Genomic DNA, 23284 nt, shown 5'->3' on the forward strand with positions numbered 1-23284 from the left:
TATGGATTAATCTAAAATAATTTTGATGCATTGTAGATGCTAGAAGAGACACGTGTAAAATTTATTGAATAAAGTTTAAGAGCTTTTGCTAATTAAGTTTGTAATTTATTAGAGATAAAGTTTCTTATTTTATATTTAACATATAGTATAAATATAAGATAAAGTCCCGATTTCTGATATATTTTTAATTAAACACAATACCATTTCATTTTAATGGATATAAGAATTAATTGAAGTGAATTTAATATATGGCTAATTTATTAGAAAACGTTTTGAAATATTCACAGCATGTATTTTAGAAAAATGTATTGAATTAAATGTATAAACAAAGCACAACTGATACATTTAGATATATTACAGTTCCATAATGCATATTTTCATTAATGACTACTCGAAAAATAAAACTATTAGGTATTACAAACTGCCAAAATATTACATTACACATCAAAAAGAATTATAGTAAAAACAATCAAAGATAATTTTAATTCAATGAATAAATAACATTTTTCAGAGAAAAAAATATTAATGATATATAAAACACTTTTTATTGCATTTACAGGCCACAGAAATCATCATTTAGCAATACCTCTAAACTTATTGCGATTTATTCACACGATTAATATTCACTTATAGCCGTTGTTAGTATTATTAGCTGATAATTGTCTTTTATTATTTCTCATGCTTGCCAAAAGTCAAGGACTAAAAATAGCCATAGAGCTTTTCAGGAGGGTGTTTTATTCATTCTTAGACTAATATGTTGGAAAAATAATAGCAGAAAAGCAAACTCATCCAGAAAAGGTTACATTTAACAAACAGAGATACTCAGTGTTAATTGTAATTAATTAACATCGAGAAACTCTATAATTAATGTATTAATGGATATCACTGGAGTAAATTTGTGGTCTTAAAGCAAATGCAATTTATGAAATGGTTCTTTAAATTTTGCTCAGGATCAGTGATATAAGAATAATGATTATAAAAAGCAGTCCAAGAAAACTATAGCATTTATTTAATGTAACGAAATATAATGTTTTCAATTTACATTTTCTCATTACAATTACGGATTTTAATAATGTTTCATAATGAATTTTAAATCAAAGGTTACTTATGCTGAATTTTATTCAGCAATATTCAATGAAATTTGCAATTATTTTCTCATAAAACGATTTCTTTTCTTCGTTACTTTTAGTTTTTTTAATGCATGACGTTGCCATTATTCCTAGACGGGTTTGTCCTATTCTATAACCGAAATATTTAATTAAATATCTTGGCAATAAATGGTTTATATGTCTTTTCAGTGAATGATATATTCATTTATATAATATTAAGTAATATCATTAATGATATTTTTATAAGAGTGAGAAATACATTTCTCATTTCACCACGTTATTTTAAGTAGAACTCAGTTTTACTGGAATTGTTTACATGCCTATTATATTCCAAATGTGTGATTAATGTGAGTCGTTAGGTTTTTTGGAACAGAAACTAGGAAAAACCGCATAGCCTTTGCCGGAATTCAAACTCAGGACTTCCTGATTGCTAGCTGAATGTGCTTCCAGTTAGGCCATGAAGGCACATAGTTAAGACGAAATATAATACCTTATATTCTCGTCCTCTTAAACTGCCTAATGTCTGGAGAAGCAAGAAGTCGATCACCAAATCTGGCAGTGATGACATTTCAGCCACCAATTTATAAACCGGGCACCATTGTCGAGTCATATCTTAAATGTTTTTCGTCCCCCGCTTAAAGGTGACTTGGTAGAAGGTTTAGGTAAATGGAGGACGAATGAGGGAAAGGGACACGGGCACCTGGTGGAAAGTCACGGAGGAGGGGGGCATCTGGAGTCTACCAGATGTAAGCAGGTGTATGCCCTTCGTCCTTCACTATCCAGAGATTATTGAAGAATGTAAGAGAAATATTTTACAACAACAAGACGTGAAAAATGGAATATAAAATATAAATATATAAATAAAATACGTATAAAGCAAACATAAAAACATAAAACGTAAATAAAAAGGAAAATACATATAAAACACCTGCGCATAAATACATAAAGAATACTAAGCAATTATATGTTATAATTAAACAAGTTACTCAGAGAACCAAGTTGTGCTTGCCCTGAGTCACATACACATACTTCGCGCAGGTGAGATCACACTAAATGAGGCATGCAAGTTTTGCATAGAGTGATGCCTTGTTCAATGAGCCTGACAGGTATCCCATGCAAGGGCTGATACTGAACCCAGGATCTTGAAGACTGATTGCTCCCCGATTTGTAACCAGGGTACATTTGTATACTGCTCCGTTGTTTATGTTGTTTGGAGGTGGTCGTAGACGCAGAGAGATGGCAAAAGGATAATTGCACATATAACGGTCAGAGTTATCCTCTTAGTTGCAAATATAGACGTCAGTATTGATATCGATATGCCTTTTGAAATAAGTAGGAAGTTGTCCATCGACAGTGATAAAGTATATGAGCTTGGGGATGGAGATGTGGCGATCAGAGAATTAATTAAAATGCAAAATACTTATAGTTTAACTAATCTTTCTACGATTACTAGAATATGAATCTAAAGTAATAAAACTTCATGTGAGTATCAATAACGTAGTTTTAGATTTGATAAATTAAAAAATGCGTCAATGTTTGCAAATTCGTCATCTAACTTCAATTACAGAACTTTCATTAGCATTCTCGCTTCTTTTCTAGAGATTTATGAAGTGTATTTCTAGAAATATGTGAAGTCTCATCTTCTACATAGAGTAAGAGTTATTATAAGGCGTCATGTAAAGAATGTCATGATTTTCTTAATGTTTGTATTTTTAATGATGTGTCTCCTACCAGTATTTCTTTCGTTTAACAGCATAAGTTTTTTGGAACAGAAAAATAAGGAATGTATGCTAGCACTAATGTATGCAGACAATAGAATTGTTTCAATGTTTGCATCACCATATAACGGTTTCGTTAACAGTAGTAATCATATCTCTGAGAGGAACACTCTTTTTACTAAAACATGTTATTTCGTTTTTGACAGCAGTAGCGGCTTGTTTTATTCAGTATAGCTTTACATTTCAAATTCTCTTCTCACGGGTCTCTCGTGTGTCTCCGAATGTTTTGTTCTATGTGACTGTATGTGACTGACTCATTGGTAATTTTGTTACTTATTTTCAATTTCATCTGTCAGAGTTCGATAGTTAATTCTTTCATTTCTTTTTTCGTTCACTACGCATCAACTATTATCGACATTATAGCTGAATCACGAGACTGTTTTCGCAGCAGTAAATGAAGCAGTAGATTCAAATCATTTACTCTGTTCATATCAACGTCAGATTTACTAAAAGTATCTCGACTAATAATAACCTGTTTCGCTGTTATTTAGACTTAGACCTTCATGATTTTGTTAACTGAATTCGTAGATACCAGATATTAAGTTCTCAAGAGTTCATATATCATCCCCTGAGTGAACATCAAGATAAAATTATGATCTTTTTAACAGCTTCAGTACAATGTACTTTGTAGCAGCTACAATGCCTAAATAGTGCGTTAGATGACTTTGTACCTATAGTGAGGTATTCGCTAAGTTTAATCTGGAGGATAAGGATCTCTGGACTATCCTTCCAGTACATGACTGGTACTCGACAGTTCGCCCAGGTGGCTCCCTACTTTTGGGGGCCATAGAAACCAGCAGACTTCCATATCACGTTTTGCCAATGGACACATGAAGTGTCTCTCCTATGACGAAGTTCAGGAAATTAAGGCCTGCACCAAGTGTAATGCTGCTCAGGCATCAATTGAACATATATTATTTTGTCTTGATTTTACACTAGACGAGGGTTTTCTTAGAGATCTTCTCTTTTTAGAAATTTTAGAGATATTTGGACTCATAGAATTGGTCTAAAAATTTTTGACTACTTCGGAGATTATAAACAGCAAAACATTAGACGCGGCTTGATTAACCATTAAAATGCAATCAGATTCTCTATGTAACCCGAAACAATTTCAGAAGCACACAGATTATGTGAATAGAGAATATTTATAGATGAATATACTCATTTATGGATGCAACAGTATATTAAATATCAACGCGTTATACGTAAGGGATTAATTAAAAATATTGCATACATGGAAAAATGATGCAGTTGTACTGTTAAATGTTTTGCGGTTAAGTTGACTGAACTTTAAAACAGCCAATAAGAATTGATTTTTATGTTGAAAGAAACAAACTATTTCCATTTCAGTATTCTTTAAACATTTTCTTATGATTACATTTTATATTTCCGAATAGTAATTCTCATGTATATATAACTTATATAATGATAAAATGATAAGATATGAAAATTGCTGTTTGTATTTAGAAAGATACTTCATACTTTTACAGAAATTCTTCGCACAGTAGTTCACCCGAAATTACTTCGAGCAGATATTGGAAAGAATGCCTCATTCAATTGCACTATCACAGGCGGACCGGTCGATTCCGTTGTGTGGAAAAAGGATATGAGGTTTTTAACATCTAATCCTCGAGTAAGCTTTCCAGTTCCAACCATGCTTCAAATTTCTAGAGCTTTGAGACAGGACGCGGGAATGTATCAGTGCTTCGCTAGCAGAGAATACCATGTCTCCCAAGCTGCCGCTCAACTTATTATTGGTGGTAAGTTCCAAAGTAATCTACAAGACTTGAATAATAGATTTTTATATATTTATATCTGCTATAAAAATTTTTGTTTCTAAATAATTAGATGTATAAAACAATAAATCCTAAATAATGATTGCAGAAATCTAAGGCTTATTCGCTTATTTTTAAGACAATTTTAATTGTATTTACATAAATAGTTTCCCTAAACTTTTTGTGTTTTAAATGTTCCATTTGATAACTTTTATGCTTTATTATCTTTCTGCACCGTGATTTCTAAGACAGTAAAGCTTTTTTAACATCGGAAATGGCATTTTATCCTATTCCTCTTGAATAGCTTTCCAAAGTCAAAGAGGGTTGTAGGTCGACGTCGGGACAATCCGCTTTTGAAAAGTAAAAGCGCAAAAATCTGTGTTTGATACATCAGGAGATTTAGTAGGGATGTAAGTTAAGGGTATGGCCTTGATACGGGATTTTGGTCCCATTTTGTTTCAGGAAATTATCCGTGGATTTTAAACTGCAGGTGCTTGATTTGTCTTCATAGAGTTCTACTGATTGATGGCACAGTGGGCAAAGGGAAATTTGGAAATTGGGTATAAAATATGTTCCTGATATGTAGAGTTGCCTTTAACGGTTTTCTGCATTCTATATAATTTTCGTTTGTCGTTGTATCAAAGACCAACAACAATCATAAATCCCTTTGAAAATCTTTCTTTAGATTCTTTGAAAGATATTCTAAGATTTTTTCTTCTCTTTGATGATAATAAATGTATCTCTTTTTATTTCATCCATTTAAATATACCCAGAATCCATCTATTGTGGCAACAGTTTTCCAATTTTGTCCGAATAATTGTTTCTCACAGAGAATTCTGCAGCGCGTTCTACTTTCCGCGATATGTCGTGGAGAAAGACGATAGACATTACGATTTTCACTCAGGTCAGCATTAAACACTTTATTTACAGTACACACTGAGTATTTTAATGATTATGCAACTGTCCTTTGACTTCGAAGATTTTCTTTTTACATTAAAGTCATTATCTTTGCCACGTTGGAAACACTCCGTTTCTCCCTTGGATATGTATTTTGAAAATGTTTCTCTTTGAATCCAAACTTTGACTTTTCCCCCTTCTTGTTGATAATAATATTTATAGTTACTTCAGATACCGAAAATTCCTAACTTTCACAGCATTTTTAATAACTAAATACGAATAACTTTCTTCGGAAAGAGCACAAACCTAGCCTTCCATCTATTGCTTCTTTGAAAACGCCATTTAGCATGAAAACAAAATTGTCAAATAGAGGAAGTTACAAAAACACTTCCAAAAATATAGTTAAAAGTAAAAAGAAATTCTCCAATTGAATTTCCTTTTTCAAATTCATTGCTAAATATCTAATTCGAGCAGTCAATTAAAAAAACTTTTTCTATGAAGTTGGTTGCTATTTGGTGGTACATTATTACCTCGAATAATTCAGCATACACATTTCCATTTCACGTAATATATTTAAATTTAACAGACATAAAATTTCAATGGTTATGTTAAAATTTTTAATTTTCAAGATTTGCAATATTTTATAATGTTTATTTACGCAGTACTAATGAAACAATGCAACAATTTCTTTTATGTCACAAACAACTGGTTTCTAAAAAAAATCCCATTCCAGTACGTGAATGTGAGTTAGCTGTTCGGTCAGCCGCACAGCAGTATTGGGCAAAATACATGCTGTATTGGTATTCAGTATTAAGATAACAAACATAAATTATGTAATCCTCGAAAAGTACTGTACATTTGTAAATCAACAGCTGTTGTTTGACAATGTAACCAAATAATATTTAAAATGAACTGCCGATGAAATCTATTGTGGTCTCAAAGGAGATGTTAGATATACAGATTGCGGTCGGCGAAGCAGAATACCTGTTTGTCAATATTAGCCACCAGGTATTCCCATCCTCCGTCTCGAATCACAGTTTATTTTTTTTCGAAAGAGAGTACAAAAACATTTTATGGAATGAAATATCTAGGGATTAATTGCATAGCAATACTGAACAGAAACAGGAGATTAAATTAATGTAGTTTAAAAATTTGGTTAAAGGTATATAAAATATTAACGCATGAGAGATTTCTGTAAAATATCCCTTTTAGTCAAATAAACGCACATACATAACTGTTGTGACGGTTGGCCAAAGGTCATGGCGAAAGTTAAGTTTAGCATATAGGATACCGTCTCCAGAATAATTACTTAAGTTTATGGAATGTGCCCAATAAGCAAATGTATTCCGACTAGAAATAAATAACAAATGAGTTGAAGGCAATAACTCAATTGTTAAAATACAGGAATTATCGAATATAACATTCAAATAATATTTAAACGTTACATGTGTAGGGCTATTTCTTTGCTTAAAAACACACAAGAAACATACTTTTGCACATTTTTATAATTTTATTTTTGAGTAGCTACTCTCTGAATGTCATAATTTCTTGAATAAATAAATAAATAAATATCATTTTATCGTTACACCAGAATTATCGTTCATAAGAAAATGGAATAAAACACATCTTGATCGTTCGTTATTGCGTCTGCTCAGAAGGCTGCACGTGCACATTAGAATATCTTAATCATACTTGCTAATTAATTATGATGACACAAAATTATACTTCCAAATTATGTCGACGGATATGGCCTTTAAATCACTTAGAATATTCTTTAGCCAGCACGAAGAATTTTTTTGGGCATTACAAATGCAACTGATTACCCATAGTATATGGTGAACGATAAATGAAGCTGGTCGAATACTTCATTAAAAAACGTTTTATTTCCACCAAAATAAAGCTGCATAGAACTATCTGCCAATTCAGTAAGGCTTTTACACGCACATGAATATTTTTAGAGAACTGGAGTTTAAAGAGTATACCGATGACTTATTCACTGCTATGTTTATGCACTTACCACGTTCACATATGCACCGATGCTTATGCACTTACCACGTTCGAAGCAGTGGCGATGGGGGTGAGGCCAACTTCCTCGTACCTTGCAGCGCTCGGTGAATAATGGTATGGTATGATATATTGAGATTACGACAAAGCACACTAGGGTTACCTGCCTAAGGGGGAGGGATGTCTTCGTGAAGGACTTTCTAAGGAAAACTGGCTCTTATACACGTTACACATGGAGAAAACCACGAAAACGCCCATGCAGCCAGCCCGTTCGCGGAATTCGAACCTCGGACCGAACTACCAGTGTTCAGCGACTTTACCACTCGGCCGCTGGGGGGCGCCGGTGAATAATGTGTTACAAAAATGGTTCGGTCAGACTTTATGCTATCTCGCTGAGCTATGAAGATTATTTCATTGAAATGACAGTGTACAAGCTTGCTTTAACAATAATATGTGCAAAATAAATAAATATTTGCTTAAAAAAAGACCTGGTTCAAGTAAAATTTCTTTGCAATTAATATGAGATATAAGAGTTTGTAAGAGGGTGGTATTTTAAAAATAACTAATTAAAAACCATTTCGCATGTAATGGGAAATAATAACTTTTTATTTTACTTTCATATTTTCAGAATTCAAAAATAATACAAGAAGTGTGTGACACGTAAAATATGACATAAGTATTCTAGAACGAAGCTGATCTAAATACCTCGAAAATACTTCTTTAACTGTAATTCCCGAACTTCTGGTTGTTTTCGTAAGATTTTTGTTAATTTTTTAACAACAGTTTGACCTGAAAAAATACTTTAATAGTTGTGTTTCTAAAAAGGCAAAATTAATAAGGAATTCGCCATCATGAATAATTGAAATTTGGTCTAAATAATCATTTAAAAGCATAATACCATCAAATATACGTACTAGGCCTGGACGTACTGCCCGAGCGCCACAATGCTAACTCTGATTATCTAGCAATTAGAGTTTTGTAGATCTGACCTATTCTTATCATTAGGCTTGTTTAGGCCGAATTTTCGAGCTAGCTTGTGTGCGATAACTAACCTATGAAGCCGTTAGGCTAAACTTAACTGCATTAAATTTTGAGTTATTCATTACCTTTCGAGTTAAGCCAAAGGTGCTGGCATTTGGAAGCACGAGTTGGTGCCATCTGTCAGCTTTATTTGAATTAACAAAGGGTTCTTTACACCATTCTTCTGACTTTGTAGTACTTTACGACTCAGTGGTTATTCATTAGACAGTCTTCTAAAGTCGAAATGAGTTTATAATATCCAAAAGAAGACGTTGAAAATTAGAAGTCTATCATTTTCACACGGTTAAAAGATAATCAACAAAATTCTTCTTGAAGGCTGCAAATTGAATTTGCAACTTTTGAAATATGGTAAAATCTTCGGTCATTAATATATGATATATTAATTCTCGTGGCACCAGCAGAAATAATTGGAAAATGATTTCGTTTAGCAAGATAAGATTTGCACTTTTATAGCCAAATTTGTTATTCCTTTCTTCTATTTGCAGTACAAACTAATAAATATTATTTTGCTGCATATAAGCAGCAACTTTTCTTCTATCTCTTTCATCATCATATCCGTTTCGTGTATAACGTAGATACGATACCAGCTTCTATTAAAAAGCAATCACGAAGATATCCCTCCCCACAGTTAGATAGCCATCGAATTGCTTTACCGTAATCAAATGACCTAGCATTTTTATAAGGAGATATCTCTATCGTAGCTAATTATATTCCTCAAAGGTTTGGTGTAAAACTAATGTAAGGAAATGAAATCACATTTCCACTGAGAGCAAAGCTATCGTAACTGTTCAAAAGATGAAACATTCCTAGAGTATTTAAGTAATTTATTTCAGTATAATGTTCCAAAAATTGTTCTTAATATAATCCTTGCCTACATAATTACCAGAGTTTAAACGATTCCTAGGAAAGAACATTGCATTCGTTCTGCATTAAAATGCAAAATGCTTCAGACTGCTAAATTACTTCTCTTTGTAAATTAAATATATCTTGGAAACACTAGTTGCTTAAATGAATCCAGGCTTAAATTAAATAATTAAGTATTTAAAAGTAATAAAACTTAAAGGGATCGTAAATAGGAACTGTTGTGAATTGATTACAAAGGCCGATAAATTGACCATCAGTTGAAATTCAGCAATAAAAAGAAAAAAGTATTAAACCCAAATGAATGTTTATACCTCCACTGATAAAAATAATCCTCAAAAGAAACTTTATTGTCATTAGACTTGCAGTACAACACTCAAACTTTCAGTATTTGAAAGTAAACATGAAGCGGATCATTAAAATAGTAGGAATTAATTATGTGAATCCTTAAAGTTAGCAAAGAGCATCAAAGCATGTTAAATATTACACAAATTCTCCTTGATTTCTTGAAATAGGGCACGTAGAAAAGAGAACAGCATATGTAGATATAGGATTCCATTACCCTAAGAAAGAGATGCATTTTATTAGAGCTTAGAAACTTAAGTTGTTTCCAAGAACAGAAATACTTAAAAGCTATAAATAGTTTATCAGAATTCCAATCAGAAACAAGTGTTTGAAACGTAGATTGAATTGAAATATATAATATATTCGAAAAATTGTCCAAAATGTTCCTCGATATAAAGTATTTCGCTTGTAAAAATTTCGTTGCATATCGTGAATACTTACGGATAATATTCGAAAATGCATTCAGACATTTCAAATTCATCGAATTGTATTGAAGCTAAACATTGTTAATGCTAAACGCATCATGGCTCCATTATCATGATTTATGGTAAATTTAACACGTTGTAGGTGGCTTGCAAGAACCGCGAAATACCACCTTTCGACAGGGATTTTGAGATGAAGGGAAATGTGCCGGGATAAGGAAATTCCGGGAATTTTCGGTGAATGGGGAATGGCAGCCCAAAGGAATTGAATGTTCGTAATCGAAAACTACTTGATGTGTCAGGTCGATATTTTGGAGGTCTCCAGGCTTATAGCTTTGCTGACCACCATTGAACACCGATGAGTAAATGGAACTGACGACCTTTTCAGATGAATGGTAGCGTCTGGATGAAAGAAATAAACCACTAGTTCTTTTTTATTTTCTGAAATGAGGTAAAGTAGGACAATAAAAATTCATTAGATCCATTTGAAAAAGTTAACATGGTTAATAGCTAAATATTTATTAAGACTATCCAAAAATTAAAAAACAGAAATGATTCGACTAACTGTTAAGAAACAGAAATGATTTGATTAACTGTTCGAACTGTTAAGAACAGCTACCTTTCATGACAATTTTCTATTGATTGAAGTCCAAGGCATGTTTTTTTTTCCTATTTCAATATTTAAATCATTAACATTATATCATTCGTTTATGTCTTTATATATATATATATATATATATATATATATACGCACAATGCATATTGCCTATATTGTGTCTATATTGTAAAGATATTACTATTACTATAAAGATTCAGAATAAAGTCTTGCAATCAAAAACAGTCTATAAAGCCCCACGCTTAATAAACAAATTTCTTTCTTTTTCTCAGGTGAAGGGAATATTTCTGAACGTTGTTATAAGGCACTTAAAAATTTAGCTTTAGACACAAATATATCAACAGAATTTGAATAGACGCGAAAATGGAAAGTTAATAATTAGTTTTCCAAGAATCAATTAATAAGAAACGAATTTTAAAAAAAAAATATGCTTTAACCATAGAAATTTAAAAAAATGTGTTCGATGTTTTAATTCCGCAACTGAAATGGAGATACGAAAGATTAAACAAAATGTACTTCAATTTTCACCTTCTAATTAGTGAAATATTAATATCGTTGTATTCATGCAATTTAAAAGAACGGGTTATATCTTATCCCTCAAATTTCGTATGATGTAAATGATATACAATCCAATCAAAAATATACTTAGTTTTAAAAACTAGACGTTTTCAATAATTCCAGAAAGTAAGCTTATATTTAAAAAATAATTCACGAATATATAGTTCTATCATATCTAAACATGGAAGCAGCATTAAGAAATATTTTTAATGTTACCCAGTTGCTGTTGCTATAGCAGAAAGTTTCTGCAAACTTAAAATTGTACAAGTTATAAAAGTATGCACTTGGTCAAGAAAGATTTGAAGCATGTCCATTTTCTTTCAAAATAGGAAGAAAGAAGTAAAGTAGATTTTGAAATAAATATTGATAATTTTACTTCGTTGAAAGGAACAAAAAATTTTTATTAAAATGCTTGAAAAATTAGTACGATAAATTTTATCCAGTGCAACTAGCTTATAACGAGCCCTGATTGAACTAGAAACCCGGAATTAATAAGGAAATCGAAAATACTTGGTTGGCGTATAAAAGCATACATAACTCGCTTTTAACGATCAAACCTTGGTTATAGCGAATAATATTTTTGTCATTCATAAAATTTCTAGTCGCTCCCACCTCTTCAGCTCAGCTAATTCTTCCTTGGAAGAATTTCGGTAACAATCCGAACTAAGCATAAAGTTAGTAATGACTCATGAAACCTACGAACAAGTGACGGCGAACTTTTTTTTATAGTTGGGAGTGATTAAGATTGAATTTTTGCCACAGAGTTCTGCAGTTTTTATACAGGTTGGTCAAGGGAATATCAAAAGCTTCAAATCAAACTTTCGTAAGCACTTAATTTTCATGCTACTCGATAGAAGAGACAAAATAGGAATAAACTCAAATGCTAATGTAAATGTACCCTAAGCAGTACGTTTAATGAACGGTGCATGGAAAAACGTTACATACACATACATTACCAATTGCTTCCGTAAGGCTGGTTTGGACATTTTTTAAGAAAGACAAATCACTGAAGAAGAAGAAATAGAAGTATATGTCATGGAAAATTTGGAAATGAGTATAAAATCATGTATCTGTTGATGCCAATATTATCACTTCCGATTTAAAGCCATCTGAGGATAATGTAGATGAAATTCAAGCTAAAACATATGAAAAAGATAATGAAAGAGACGAATGTGAATAATTTCAAGCTGAAGGCTTCCAACATAATCAGTGGTTTTTTAAGTGCACGGAAAACTGCAAACGGTTTTCAAAACGAGGGTGCAAATGACGATATTTCTCAGGCCATGAATTTTCGAAGAACAATAACTGAAAAAACGGAGAATACGGCAGTTCAAAACAAATTAACCAACTGTACTGTATATAATTAAAAAGTAAATAAGTATATACATGGTGTTTCATACATCATGGGACAAACTTGGAGGGGTGTTGGAGCGTACTAAAACATGCATTTTTTTATAAGAATGTATGGCCTAAAGTGACGGATTAAGGCAAGAACGCAAAAAAACGGCACGAGAGGAAAATGTGTTGATGGTCAAAATCAACGCAATGTGCTTCTTTGTAGCAATACAGTATTCACAATAAATGTTCAAAATTGCGACCACCAGCAGTAATACATGCTTAGTAACGTCGCAGAAGGGATTCACGAAAATTTTGAAAAACAACATGGATTTCGCGTACTCTTGCAGCCGCAATGGATAGTCGTGCAACGAGTTCCTCCAGTGAGTCAACAGAAGTCTCGTAAATGATGCTCTTCAGATGGCCCCATAAAAATTTAAATCTGGCGAACGAGAAATTTGGCGAACGGGGTGGCCATCGAACGGGTCCACCACGGCCAATCCATCGACTCGGGAATATCCCATCCAAGTAATTGCTCACCCGCACGTGGTTATGGGCTGGTGCACCATCATGCTGGAATCACATGCGATGACGAACGACAGCCGAAACATCCTGCAGCAATATCGGTAACACATCTTGCAGAAAAATATGATAATATACGCCATTTGTACGTACAGGTAAGAGGTATGGGCCTATGAGGTAGTCGTTAACAATACCCGCTCACACATTCAAGGAGAAGCGGGTTTGGAATGCATGTGGATGTGTGCCGTGTGGATTATGAGTCGCCCACACGTGCATGTTGTGGCTACTGAAGATGCCGTCCTGTGAGAAAGTTGCCTCGTTCGTGAATAGCACATCCGAAGGAAAATCCGCCGCACACTGTTGCAAGAACCAATGACAGAAATGAACTCGAAGAGGTTAATCTGTCTCTTGCAAGGCTTGGGTTCTCTGAAAATGGTATGGGTGCAAACCATTTTTATGCAATACTCTCCAAACGGTGGAATTACTCAGCTGCAGACGACGTGCAATAGCTTTTGTACTTGTCTGAGGTGATTCATGCACAATGTTCAAGATGGATTCCTGAATGCGAGCTCGTGTCCTTCTTCCACTCCTAGTGTCAGAGGTGGCTTCAAATGACCCGTTTTCACACAGAGACCGATGTAACCTCTCGAACATTGTGTGTTTCGGCGTACGCCTGTTCGGAAGCCGTTCTTGGTACAAATGTAGCGCTGCTCTGCCGTTCCCATTAGCAGCACCATACATGAGATGCATGTCAGCTTTTTTCCTGTGCGTAAACTGACCCATCACGCTCGACATCAGAGTTGTGAAGGATCATCTGATGCATCGGATCGTGGTTTGTCCGGCTCATTACCGCTCTCTACCGCTGCTTTGCCAGCTAATCACAGCTGTAGTTCCTATTACTGTTAGTGTTCCCTTTTTTGGACATTTATTTTGAATATTCTATTGCTGCAAAGAAGCACTTTGTGTTGATTGTGTACATAAACATATTTTCCTCTCGTGTCGTTTTTTGCGTTCCTGCCTTAACCCGTCACTTAAGACCCTACATTCCTATACAGAAAAGGCATGCTTTAGTACTCTCCATCACCCTTCTAAGTTTATCCCATGACCTCTGAAACACCCTGTATAATATAGTAAGAATGTATATTTTTTAAATGATTTTTTTTACGAGCACTCTATTATAGCGAGCAGAAAATCGTAGTTCTTTCACTCTAGTTATAATCAAGTTCGACTGCATTAATTACAGCAGCATATGTCCTATACTATAAGACACAATGCAAAACCTTCATAATTTAATAACTGAGATGCTATTTATGTTATTTGACCTTTATATCTCATTTATCGAAAAGGAAATTTTAATGCTTCTCATTTCAAAACTGTAATTACTTATACATTATACGTGTCATTTTTAGCATATAATGATATGATGAAATATCATTGTAACGAGTTTTGGTATTATGCTTTGGAAAAGTTATCTTTAATGGAAATTAAAGTACACAGATATAACTAACTTATATTGCGGATGCTTATACACATTGCTTCCACTTTGGTTTTTCACTTTATTTCCATTTATTTATTTTTTCATGAAATGGCCGACACTGTATAAAGAGACGTGCATTTCCACTTCATTAAGATTAAACATATATAATATATATTAAAACATATATATTTTATACCTTCATTTCAAAATAACTGACTAATTTCTTTTTAATTCCAAGTGTCTTCTTGTTTCAAAACATTTTCTACGTTTCTTCTATAGCAACGAGCCTTGTTGAACATAGTATGTTCCTTTCAAAAGGCCCAATATTTGCAATTTATTTGATTTAATACATTCGTTGAGAATGGACAAACTCATCAATCATGTTGTCACCGACAATGTTCAAAGTACATTACAGGGGGCGACTAAGCTACAAAAGCGAGAAACGAGAATCTCAGTACCAGTTTTGAAGGAGTATCGGGGATGCATCCGAGGAATTCATATGCTTTTTTCCTTATCACGGGCCTCTCGAAAGGATTTTCGGCGCGATAGTAGTCTAAATGCCCCGCATGCTGCAAATACACTATTCACTCACAAAACTCCATGCATTACCCTGGATTTGAAGTCGTGTGCTTCTACCAGTTCCGCTAAACACCATTCCAACAAAGCGGCAAAAAGTATTTAATTCGATAATACATAATACGATAATAATATAATACGATAATAATACGATATAATAATAATATAATTTACGAAGTATTTAATTCTAATTGCCATTAAATACGCGTTTCTGATGCTCACCATGCATTGTATCATTATCACAATTTGAATGTAATATAACAAATAATTCGTAAATATTCTTTGTTATCATTTTCATCAAAAACTATATATTTTCACATGTTTACTGTTTTTTTAAAAATGAATAAATAACTGGTTAAGATATCCAAATACGTTAGACACTAATTTTAATAAACAGAAATCTATTATTGGTTTCATTAATATCTAATAATCAATTATTGGATTAATAAACCTATTATTTGTGTTATTTTATATTTTTCATTTTATAAAGAAACTGAGTTTTGTTTTGCGATTAATTCAAAGTAAGGTAATAATATTAAAACTTTTAAAGGTTATATGGAAGTTAATCGGCAGAAAAAATTATCTAAACACCAAACCATAATATACCTAGAAAAAACAGTTTTATTTTTTAAAATTTTAATATAAAGAAACATTTCCTTTTAAAAAACATTTTGATATTAAGTCTTGTTTACGCAATTGAAATTAATTTCTCCATTTTATTAGTTTAGAGCTTTTACCGAAAGTGAACGAAGACTTTAATGTGAAACGCAAGGAAATTGATGAAAAATTAAAAGTGCCAAGCCTTTTATGTGAATTATTAATGTACCCAGAATTTTAATTGTATTTCTGTTTACAGAAGTTAAATATTACTTTAGAACGTTAATGTCCATTCTAAAATAACACAAGTTTTAACTAATATTAGAAAGTGATTAATAAGGTGCCTTAGTAACTTCAATATTTTAAAAATAGTTCGGTAATGAAGCATATTTTTAAGTAAACACTGAAAGCAATTTTGTACGTCATTTTGTGTAAAGAAATTGCAGATGTATGGGCGAATGGTCAATACCTACATGTAAACATGAACACATGTAAAAACGCGACTCCGATTTCGAAGTATGACCTTCAAATAATAATAACACAAATGAACTTTCTTTGTTGTTGTTGCTGTCTTGTCTATGTACTTCATGAAAGAATGGTTGTCGGAGCCTAAAGGAGGTTGGACTTCTACTTCCACCCCAGTTTTGAGGAAGAGTACCCTGGGCGGTGGCCCGATGGATCTCTCAGACCCCTCTCAGCTCTCACCCTGACCACTAAACCACACGAGAGGATTTTCTGTTTGGCATATATTTAACTCTGTGAGTAGCATGACCGGCTTTATGCGGTCATGAGACTTTTGTCAGTTGATACATGTTAGCTTAGAAATTAAGATATTTTGTTTTCTTACTTTCTTTAATAATGTAAATGTAATCTTAACGATTTTTTTTTTTTTTTTAATTTTTGTTTTCCACTTTTATAGCTCTGTAAGGTTTATCCTACGATTTTAACAGTTATCTTTAGTGAAAGTTATTTTCCTATCCCTTCTAATTTCAGCTTACAAATTTCCGGCCAGAGTATGTTTTTAGAATAGCGATTAAATGCAAATGAAGGAAGTCTAGTACTTAAGTCGAAGTTCCACTACTGACTTCGTTAAACAGCCAGAGGTCCTGACTAGCGCGCGTTTGCAATTTGGCTACACTTTCTCTGAGCTCGGCCGTATTTCAGGCCCTTTATAGCTTAGCCGTTTAGGTAACATTTAGAGGTCAACTTCTGTAGAATTTTGATAGCTTTGGCTATATCATTTTAGTTAAGTTTTATTTCTTAGTATTCTTGAGTTCAAGCCCAAGTAGAGGCTTTTCTGTACGTATAGAGGAAGGACCACCTGTTAAACCTTATTTTGAGCAATGAAGAGTAATTAACCCTTCTTGAGTTTTCTGTTTCCTGAGCGAAAACGATTATTCGCTTACCAGTTATCACAGTTCCACACACTTAGCTTTAAATTCTAGGTTGGAACCTTATAAGCTTTTGAAGAAAATAAACAACTATATACCCCTTTTGGGATGTTAACGTTTTCATTTATTAGCCCGAAAGGGTTATTAGTCTCGAAGTGCGATTTTTCATCAAATAAATGCATCGTTTCACTTCGAATTCTAGTCTGTAGTCATTCGACAAAACGTAAGATATTTATCTTTTATGCTTAATCTGTCTGTTGGCGATTAAGAAACTAAGCTATTTAAAAGCCAAAGGGGCAGTTCTTAAGAATACTCTCTCTTACTTTTGAATTGGATTGATTTAAATGATTAAAATTTATGCATTTAGTTCATAATCTATCTAATTAGAAGCATACAATATTTTCAAAGAATGATGCTATACATTTCTTTATTATTCCTTTCGTATTTTTTAACACTTTAACGAATTTTAATTAACAAACTCAACAATTTGAATGCGTGCAGTGGCAACACTGTGAGTATTCAAGCATTAATATCTCCAACTCCTCGAGATTGTCTATCGCAAATTCTAAAGATGTGCTGTTTTTAATATGTTATGATTTTGCTGTTTATTTCACTTTTATATGGCGTGAGTGTGATGTTTTATAAAAAAAGTCAAACACACAAAATGTTAAAAAGAAAAAAATTTTGTAAGCCATTAGCCTTTGGATTATGAAAGCGGAAAGGTAAATAAAATTAATATGGTAGAACAACAAGCACAGTACTTTACATTTTACGCTTAAGAATTTAAATCAGGTTTTATACATATAAATTAAAATTCGAAAATGAGCATTCTTTTTTTTTTTTTTTTTTTTATTCACATGAACTAAAGATTACTTACTTTTAAAAATGTTTAAAATTATCTAATTAATTCTAAGCACGCATTTCTGAGAACAACGCTGCTATTATTTTTATTGTATTTAAATGGAAACAACATTTTCAATAATGATAACATTTGCTTAAATAACAGTTAGCAGTTACAGCATTAAAATACAATTTTTTGGTTACACCAACTTCGAAAATTATGCTTACAGTTCAATTTATATTTCAGGAGTCATCTCAAAAATTGAAAAGAACAAATTCATCATTATTCAGTTTTATTAATTATATCTAACTACAAATAGAGATTTGATTTATTTTTTAATATCAATTTCTCTTCACACGCCTCAGAATGTGTTATGGAGGGAAAGCTTTACAATCAGTTTCCTGTATCAGAAAATCAGTTTGACTAAATAAATTCAAAACAACTTAAATATTACTTTCAATTTTTATCTTGTTTTTTTTATCTTGTCAAACATGTATTTTATAAGACCTGAAAAAATTTCTCAAGGTACATAATTTACATTAGAAAAATTAATCATCAAAATGTTTATACGATTATAATGAGTCAAATCAGCAGAGGATAAAGTAGCAGATGTAAAAAAATAAGTGCTTCCTTAAAGATCTCAAATAAAAGTATTAAGCTGTGAATGATAAAAATTACTTCGCTTTCAAATTCTGATTTCAGTTAAAGTTAATGTTCTTGTTCCCATAACAAAGCATTGTTAAAAGAAGATAATACTTATAATTTGCTAACAAGCACATCAAAAATTTAACTAAATTTTTTTCTTCAACCAAATTCTGAAATTTTAATCAGCTTATTAGCGCAAATCCTTGTTCCATTTATTTTATTTATAGTATGTACAGTTTTATTTTACTAGTATGTACATTTTTTATGAGTGCCAATTATAGTTAAGAAAGTTATGTTTTTAAAAAGTTAATAAGCAGTACTCGTGTATAATAATAGTTAGTGAACATCTGAGTTCGTTATTCAAATCATCTAAAAATGCAAACAAATGTTATTAAATGACTTCGTTTTCAATTTTTGACTTTCAATTAAAATTCATTTTGCCTGTTGTCTACCAAGACTTGATTAAAGAAACTACCTATTTAAAATTTACTAATATATTTTATTTATTATTTCCAGTATGGTGCGCTGCATATTAACATAAAAAGTGAAATTATTTGAAACCCATTTTGTTTAAACTTCTCAGTCATGTTTTTACATCCACTATTATTTCATAGCACAAATTCGATAGTTGAAAAATTATTTTAATAGACTTTGCTACATAATTTTGCTATATAATATATATATGTGATTAAAAAAAGAGAAAATGACGTAGGAAATGTTGATGGCGTAGAACGCAGATCCATACAGAAGAGAGAACTTGGAAGTTGATGTGGTTAAAATTCGATTTTTATTTAAATTCACATTTGTAGCAACAGTTCGCTTGGAACTCTAATCGTGCTCTAATCGTTTACATTTTTGATAGGAAGAGAGATAACGTCCAAGCAGCACAGAGGTTCAAGCTAAAAGTGCGCAGTTATCCAATATGCAAGCTCGCCAAGAGGGAGGTTTTGGTTTAGGTTAGAAAGGTTTCAGTTCTCGAATTTTGAGTTTAGGTTCCTAATTAGTCACGTCATCAGCGATACGCAAGCCATGTGACAAGGATTAATCTAGAAATGACGCAATCCATAGAAATTATTATGAGTTTTAAAAAAGCGAGGGAGAATTAAGGGGTTAAAGTTAGTTTAAATTATAATTTTGAATTACATATTTTTTATCTTGCATATATAATCAAATGAATGAAAGGGGAATACTCCTGTTATAAATCCAATAAATTACAATAAATAAAATCGATAGGAAAGTAGGTTTAACTCAAAATTTAAACTGTTAATAAAATTAACATAATCTTTACAGGCTATGTTTAATTAAATCACTGCAGCATAGGCGCAGGATTCTTAAACAATCCTTTCCTTTTGTTTATGTTATTATATATATTATATTACATTACTTTACATTATATATATGAGGAATTCAATACTTTAATAGCTTTCGTCATGGCTGGGGGACTCAATGCGTACAGAAGAAGCTGACGAAATTGGGTTTTGCAAATACCAATTTTTATTTTTATACATATCCAATCAGTTTGGCGGACACTTATTCAATCATAATTAAAAATGATAAATTTCTATGTACATTGTTTTTGTAAAGAAATGACAAAGGCATTTAGTAAAACGACGCGGTGCTGGCAGAGCAGCAGTTAGGGAAGGGAAGAATGGCATAATTAACTCGTCAGGAGTATTTATACCAAAGTAGATGCAATTGCAGAGATAAGTATGATTGGTTAATTTTAGTTTTGGTTAGACTTTTCAAGTAGCGTTATATAACATGGAAAGATCTCGAATTTGGGAGAACAGATGAAGTTAAAGGAAGAGCACCAAATCTAGAATGGTTAATTTTGAGGTTGCCAGTTTTTTTAAAGTAGAAATCGTATTGTGTTATATATTACATATATATACAGGTTGCACAATTTTAAATCTTGTACTGCTATTTGTACTTGCATACATTTTAAATTATTGAATAAAACTGGAATGCTATCATCAAATATAACCTACCTCCGAATTGAAGAGATATTACAGTAATGTATTTTGTTTCTAAAGCATATTTAAAAAAATCGTTTCTTGATGAATAGGAAAGAGACTTCGTTTCGCATTTGAGCTTGCTGACTTGTTTTATAAGATAAAATAGTTGCGCTAAACATGTACCATCAGGAAAGAAGTATGTAATCTTCCTTTCGAGAATTAGAGAATTATATTAAAATCAGACTGATTCTGTTCAGTATGTTAATAAATTTATAATAATTGTTGTAAATTGACCATTGCCTTGTTCTAATATTTTCCTATATGTATATATATATATATATATATATAAGATATAACAAAATACGATAGCTGCTTTAAGAACAATTGGCGACATCAAAATTAACTATTCTAGATTTGATGCTTTCCCCGTAAATTCATCTGTTCTCCCAAATTCGAGATCTTTCTATGTTATATAACAATCTAAAATTAACCAATCAGAGATTAATTGTACGTACATCAGCCTTAGCATGAATAATCTTTGAATAATAGATTACGTCATTCTTTTACTAGCTTCGCCATTGCTAACATATCCCAGCTGCTCTGCTCGTCCGTCTAAAATGATGTCGCCACCCGTTAACCTGTATATATGCAAGCATTACGTTAATTTTATTAACACTTAAATTTTGAGTTAAACTTTCTTTCCTATCTCTTCTTAATTTCAACTTACCACTTCCGGCCAGAAAGTAGTTCACGTTTGAATGCAAATTAAGGAAGAGCGATATTTAACCGCGAAGTTCTACTATCTTAGCCAGAGATACCAGAGACTCTGGTTAGCACGCTTCCGCTTTTTTAGGCTACTCTCTCGTAAGCTATTATTACGCTTGGCCGTACTTTAGGCCCTTGATAGCTTCGGCTATCAATGGCTATCAAGCTAATTAGTGTTAAGGGGGCTAACTCCGTTAGAATCTTGATAGCGTTGGCTGTATCTGTTTAGTTAAGATTAGTTTAGTTTACTTTTTAGTTTCCTGGGTTAAAGGATTAATTCACTCTTCTCACTTGTTGTTTTCTACCTCACGAACTCAAACAATTATTTGCTTACTTGTTCTTAAGATTCTTCACATTCAACTGTAACTTATAATTACACAGTGGGGAATCTTACATATATATGAACATATTGCATTTCATTGTGATTGGATAAATGTCTACTAAGGTCGCTTGATATGCGTGAAAATAAAGATAGGGACTTCTTAAAAATTCATTTGTGCCGGCGTCATCTGTTCTCCTCTTTCCACTCAGCCATTACGATTGCGCATTAAATAGTCACACACACACACACACACACACATACACACACACACACACACACATATATATATATATATATATATATATATATATGAAAAATCTGTATTATTATTTTCAATATATATACTTAAATGGGAGAAAATATATGTAATAATAATATTTTATATATAATAATTTATATATAATAATAATAATAATAATAATAATATATGTAATTCAATTGGAGGAAATATATGCAATAATAATAAAAATAATAATAAACAAAATACATCAGCGAGTAAAGATAAGTGTCTGAAGATAATAATACAGCTTTTTTTTCAGAATTTTAGTCATTTTTACCGCTGCATTTAATTTGTATGATCTTGTATACTTTACTTTGACTCCATTTCTAAGTTTAATTTAAAAAAAAATTATAATAACGCCATTTATAATTTGCAATACGATTAATTTGCTCAATTAATCACATTTTGTGTATTTTCTTGTCTGTTAGTTTTAATTTTAACTAAATCAATGTATATTTGTATTTTCTTCTAACATATTTACTTATACAACCACCATTTGAGAATAATCAGAGTTCATTTTATTTACTTTTTCCATCTAGATGTTGCACCCAAGTTCAAATTCACCTTTCCCGAGAAAATAGTTCGATCATCAAGCTACGTCTCCTTGATGTGCGTAGCTACTGGAAATCCCGCTCCTCAGATGAAATGGACTATGGATGGTATATGGCCTTTGTCGACTCGCCCTGGCACGCTGGTTAGCACTTACTTGAGCAACCATGGAGAAGTCTTCAGTTACGTCAACATCACATCCGTAGACGTAACAGATAGTGGCGTTTACGCTTGTGAAGCGTATAACGACGCCGGACGGACAGTTCATGCGAAAAGATTGAATGTTTTCGGAAACCTCTTCATTCGACCCCTCAATAATTTAACCGCCTTGTCTGGTGAAGGGTTTTCAGTCATGTGCCCTTTCGGAGGATATCCATTTGACAACATTGCATGGAAAAGAGGTAAGATAAAGTAGGTTTTCGCATTAAATAGTGATAGACAGGTCATTTCTATGCATTCCTCTTTTCTTTCTTCTTGGAGTTATTTTAAGATGGCTGATAAATATTTGCTTTGGAATACCTTTATTCTTGAAACAGTGTTTGTTTTGTCACATAAGAAGCTTTCGTTTTATTCCCTGAAAAAGGAATAAATGTAAAAAGCGAAAAGAAAATTCAGACATTTTC

At 32.3% G+C, this 23284-nt stretch overlaps 1 protein-coding gene across 2 annotated transcripts in view; it reads left to right on the forward strand.

Annotated features, from left to right (window-relative positions):
• Positions 1–23284, forward strand: part of LOC118188109 (cell adhesion molecule Dscam1-like) — a 637201-nt gene that overhangs the window by 305202 nt on the left and 308715 nt on the right. For both annotated transcript variants that reach the window (XM_085823338.1, XM_085823339.1), the window contains 2 exons: positions 4378–4647; positions 22652–23062. In XM_085823338.1, coding sequence (XP_085679464.1) covers positions 4378–4647; positions 22652–23062 — 681 coding nt within the window. The remainder of the gene's footprint in view (positions 1–4377; positions 4648–22651; positions 23063–23284) is intronic.

The sequence above is a fragment of the Stegodyphus dumicola genome, chromosome 9 (assembly GCF_044657685.1).
Source record: "Stegodyphus dumicola isolate Sdum_Otavi_A_Nest chromosome 9, ASM4465768v1".
Lineage (NCBI taxonomy): Eukaryota > Metazoa > Arthropoda > Arachnida > Araneae > Eresidae > Stegodyphus > Stegodyphus dumicola.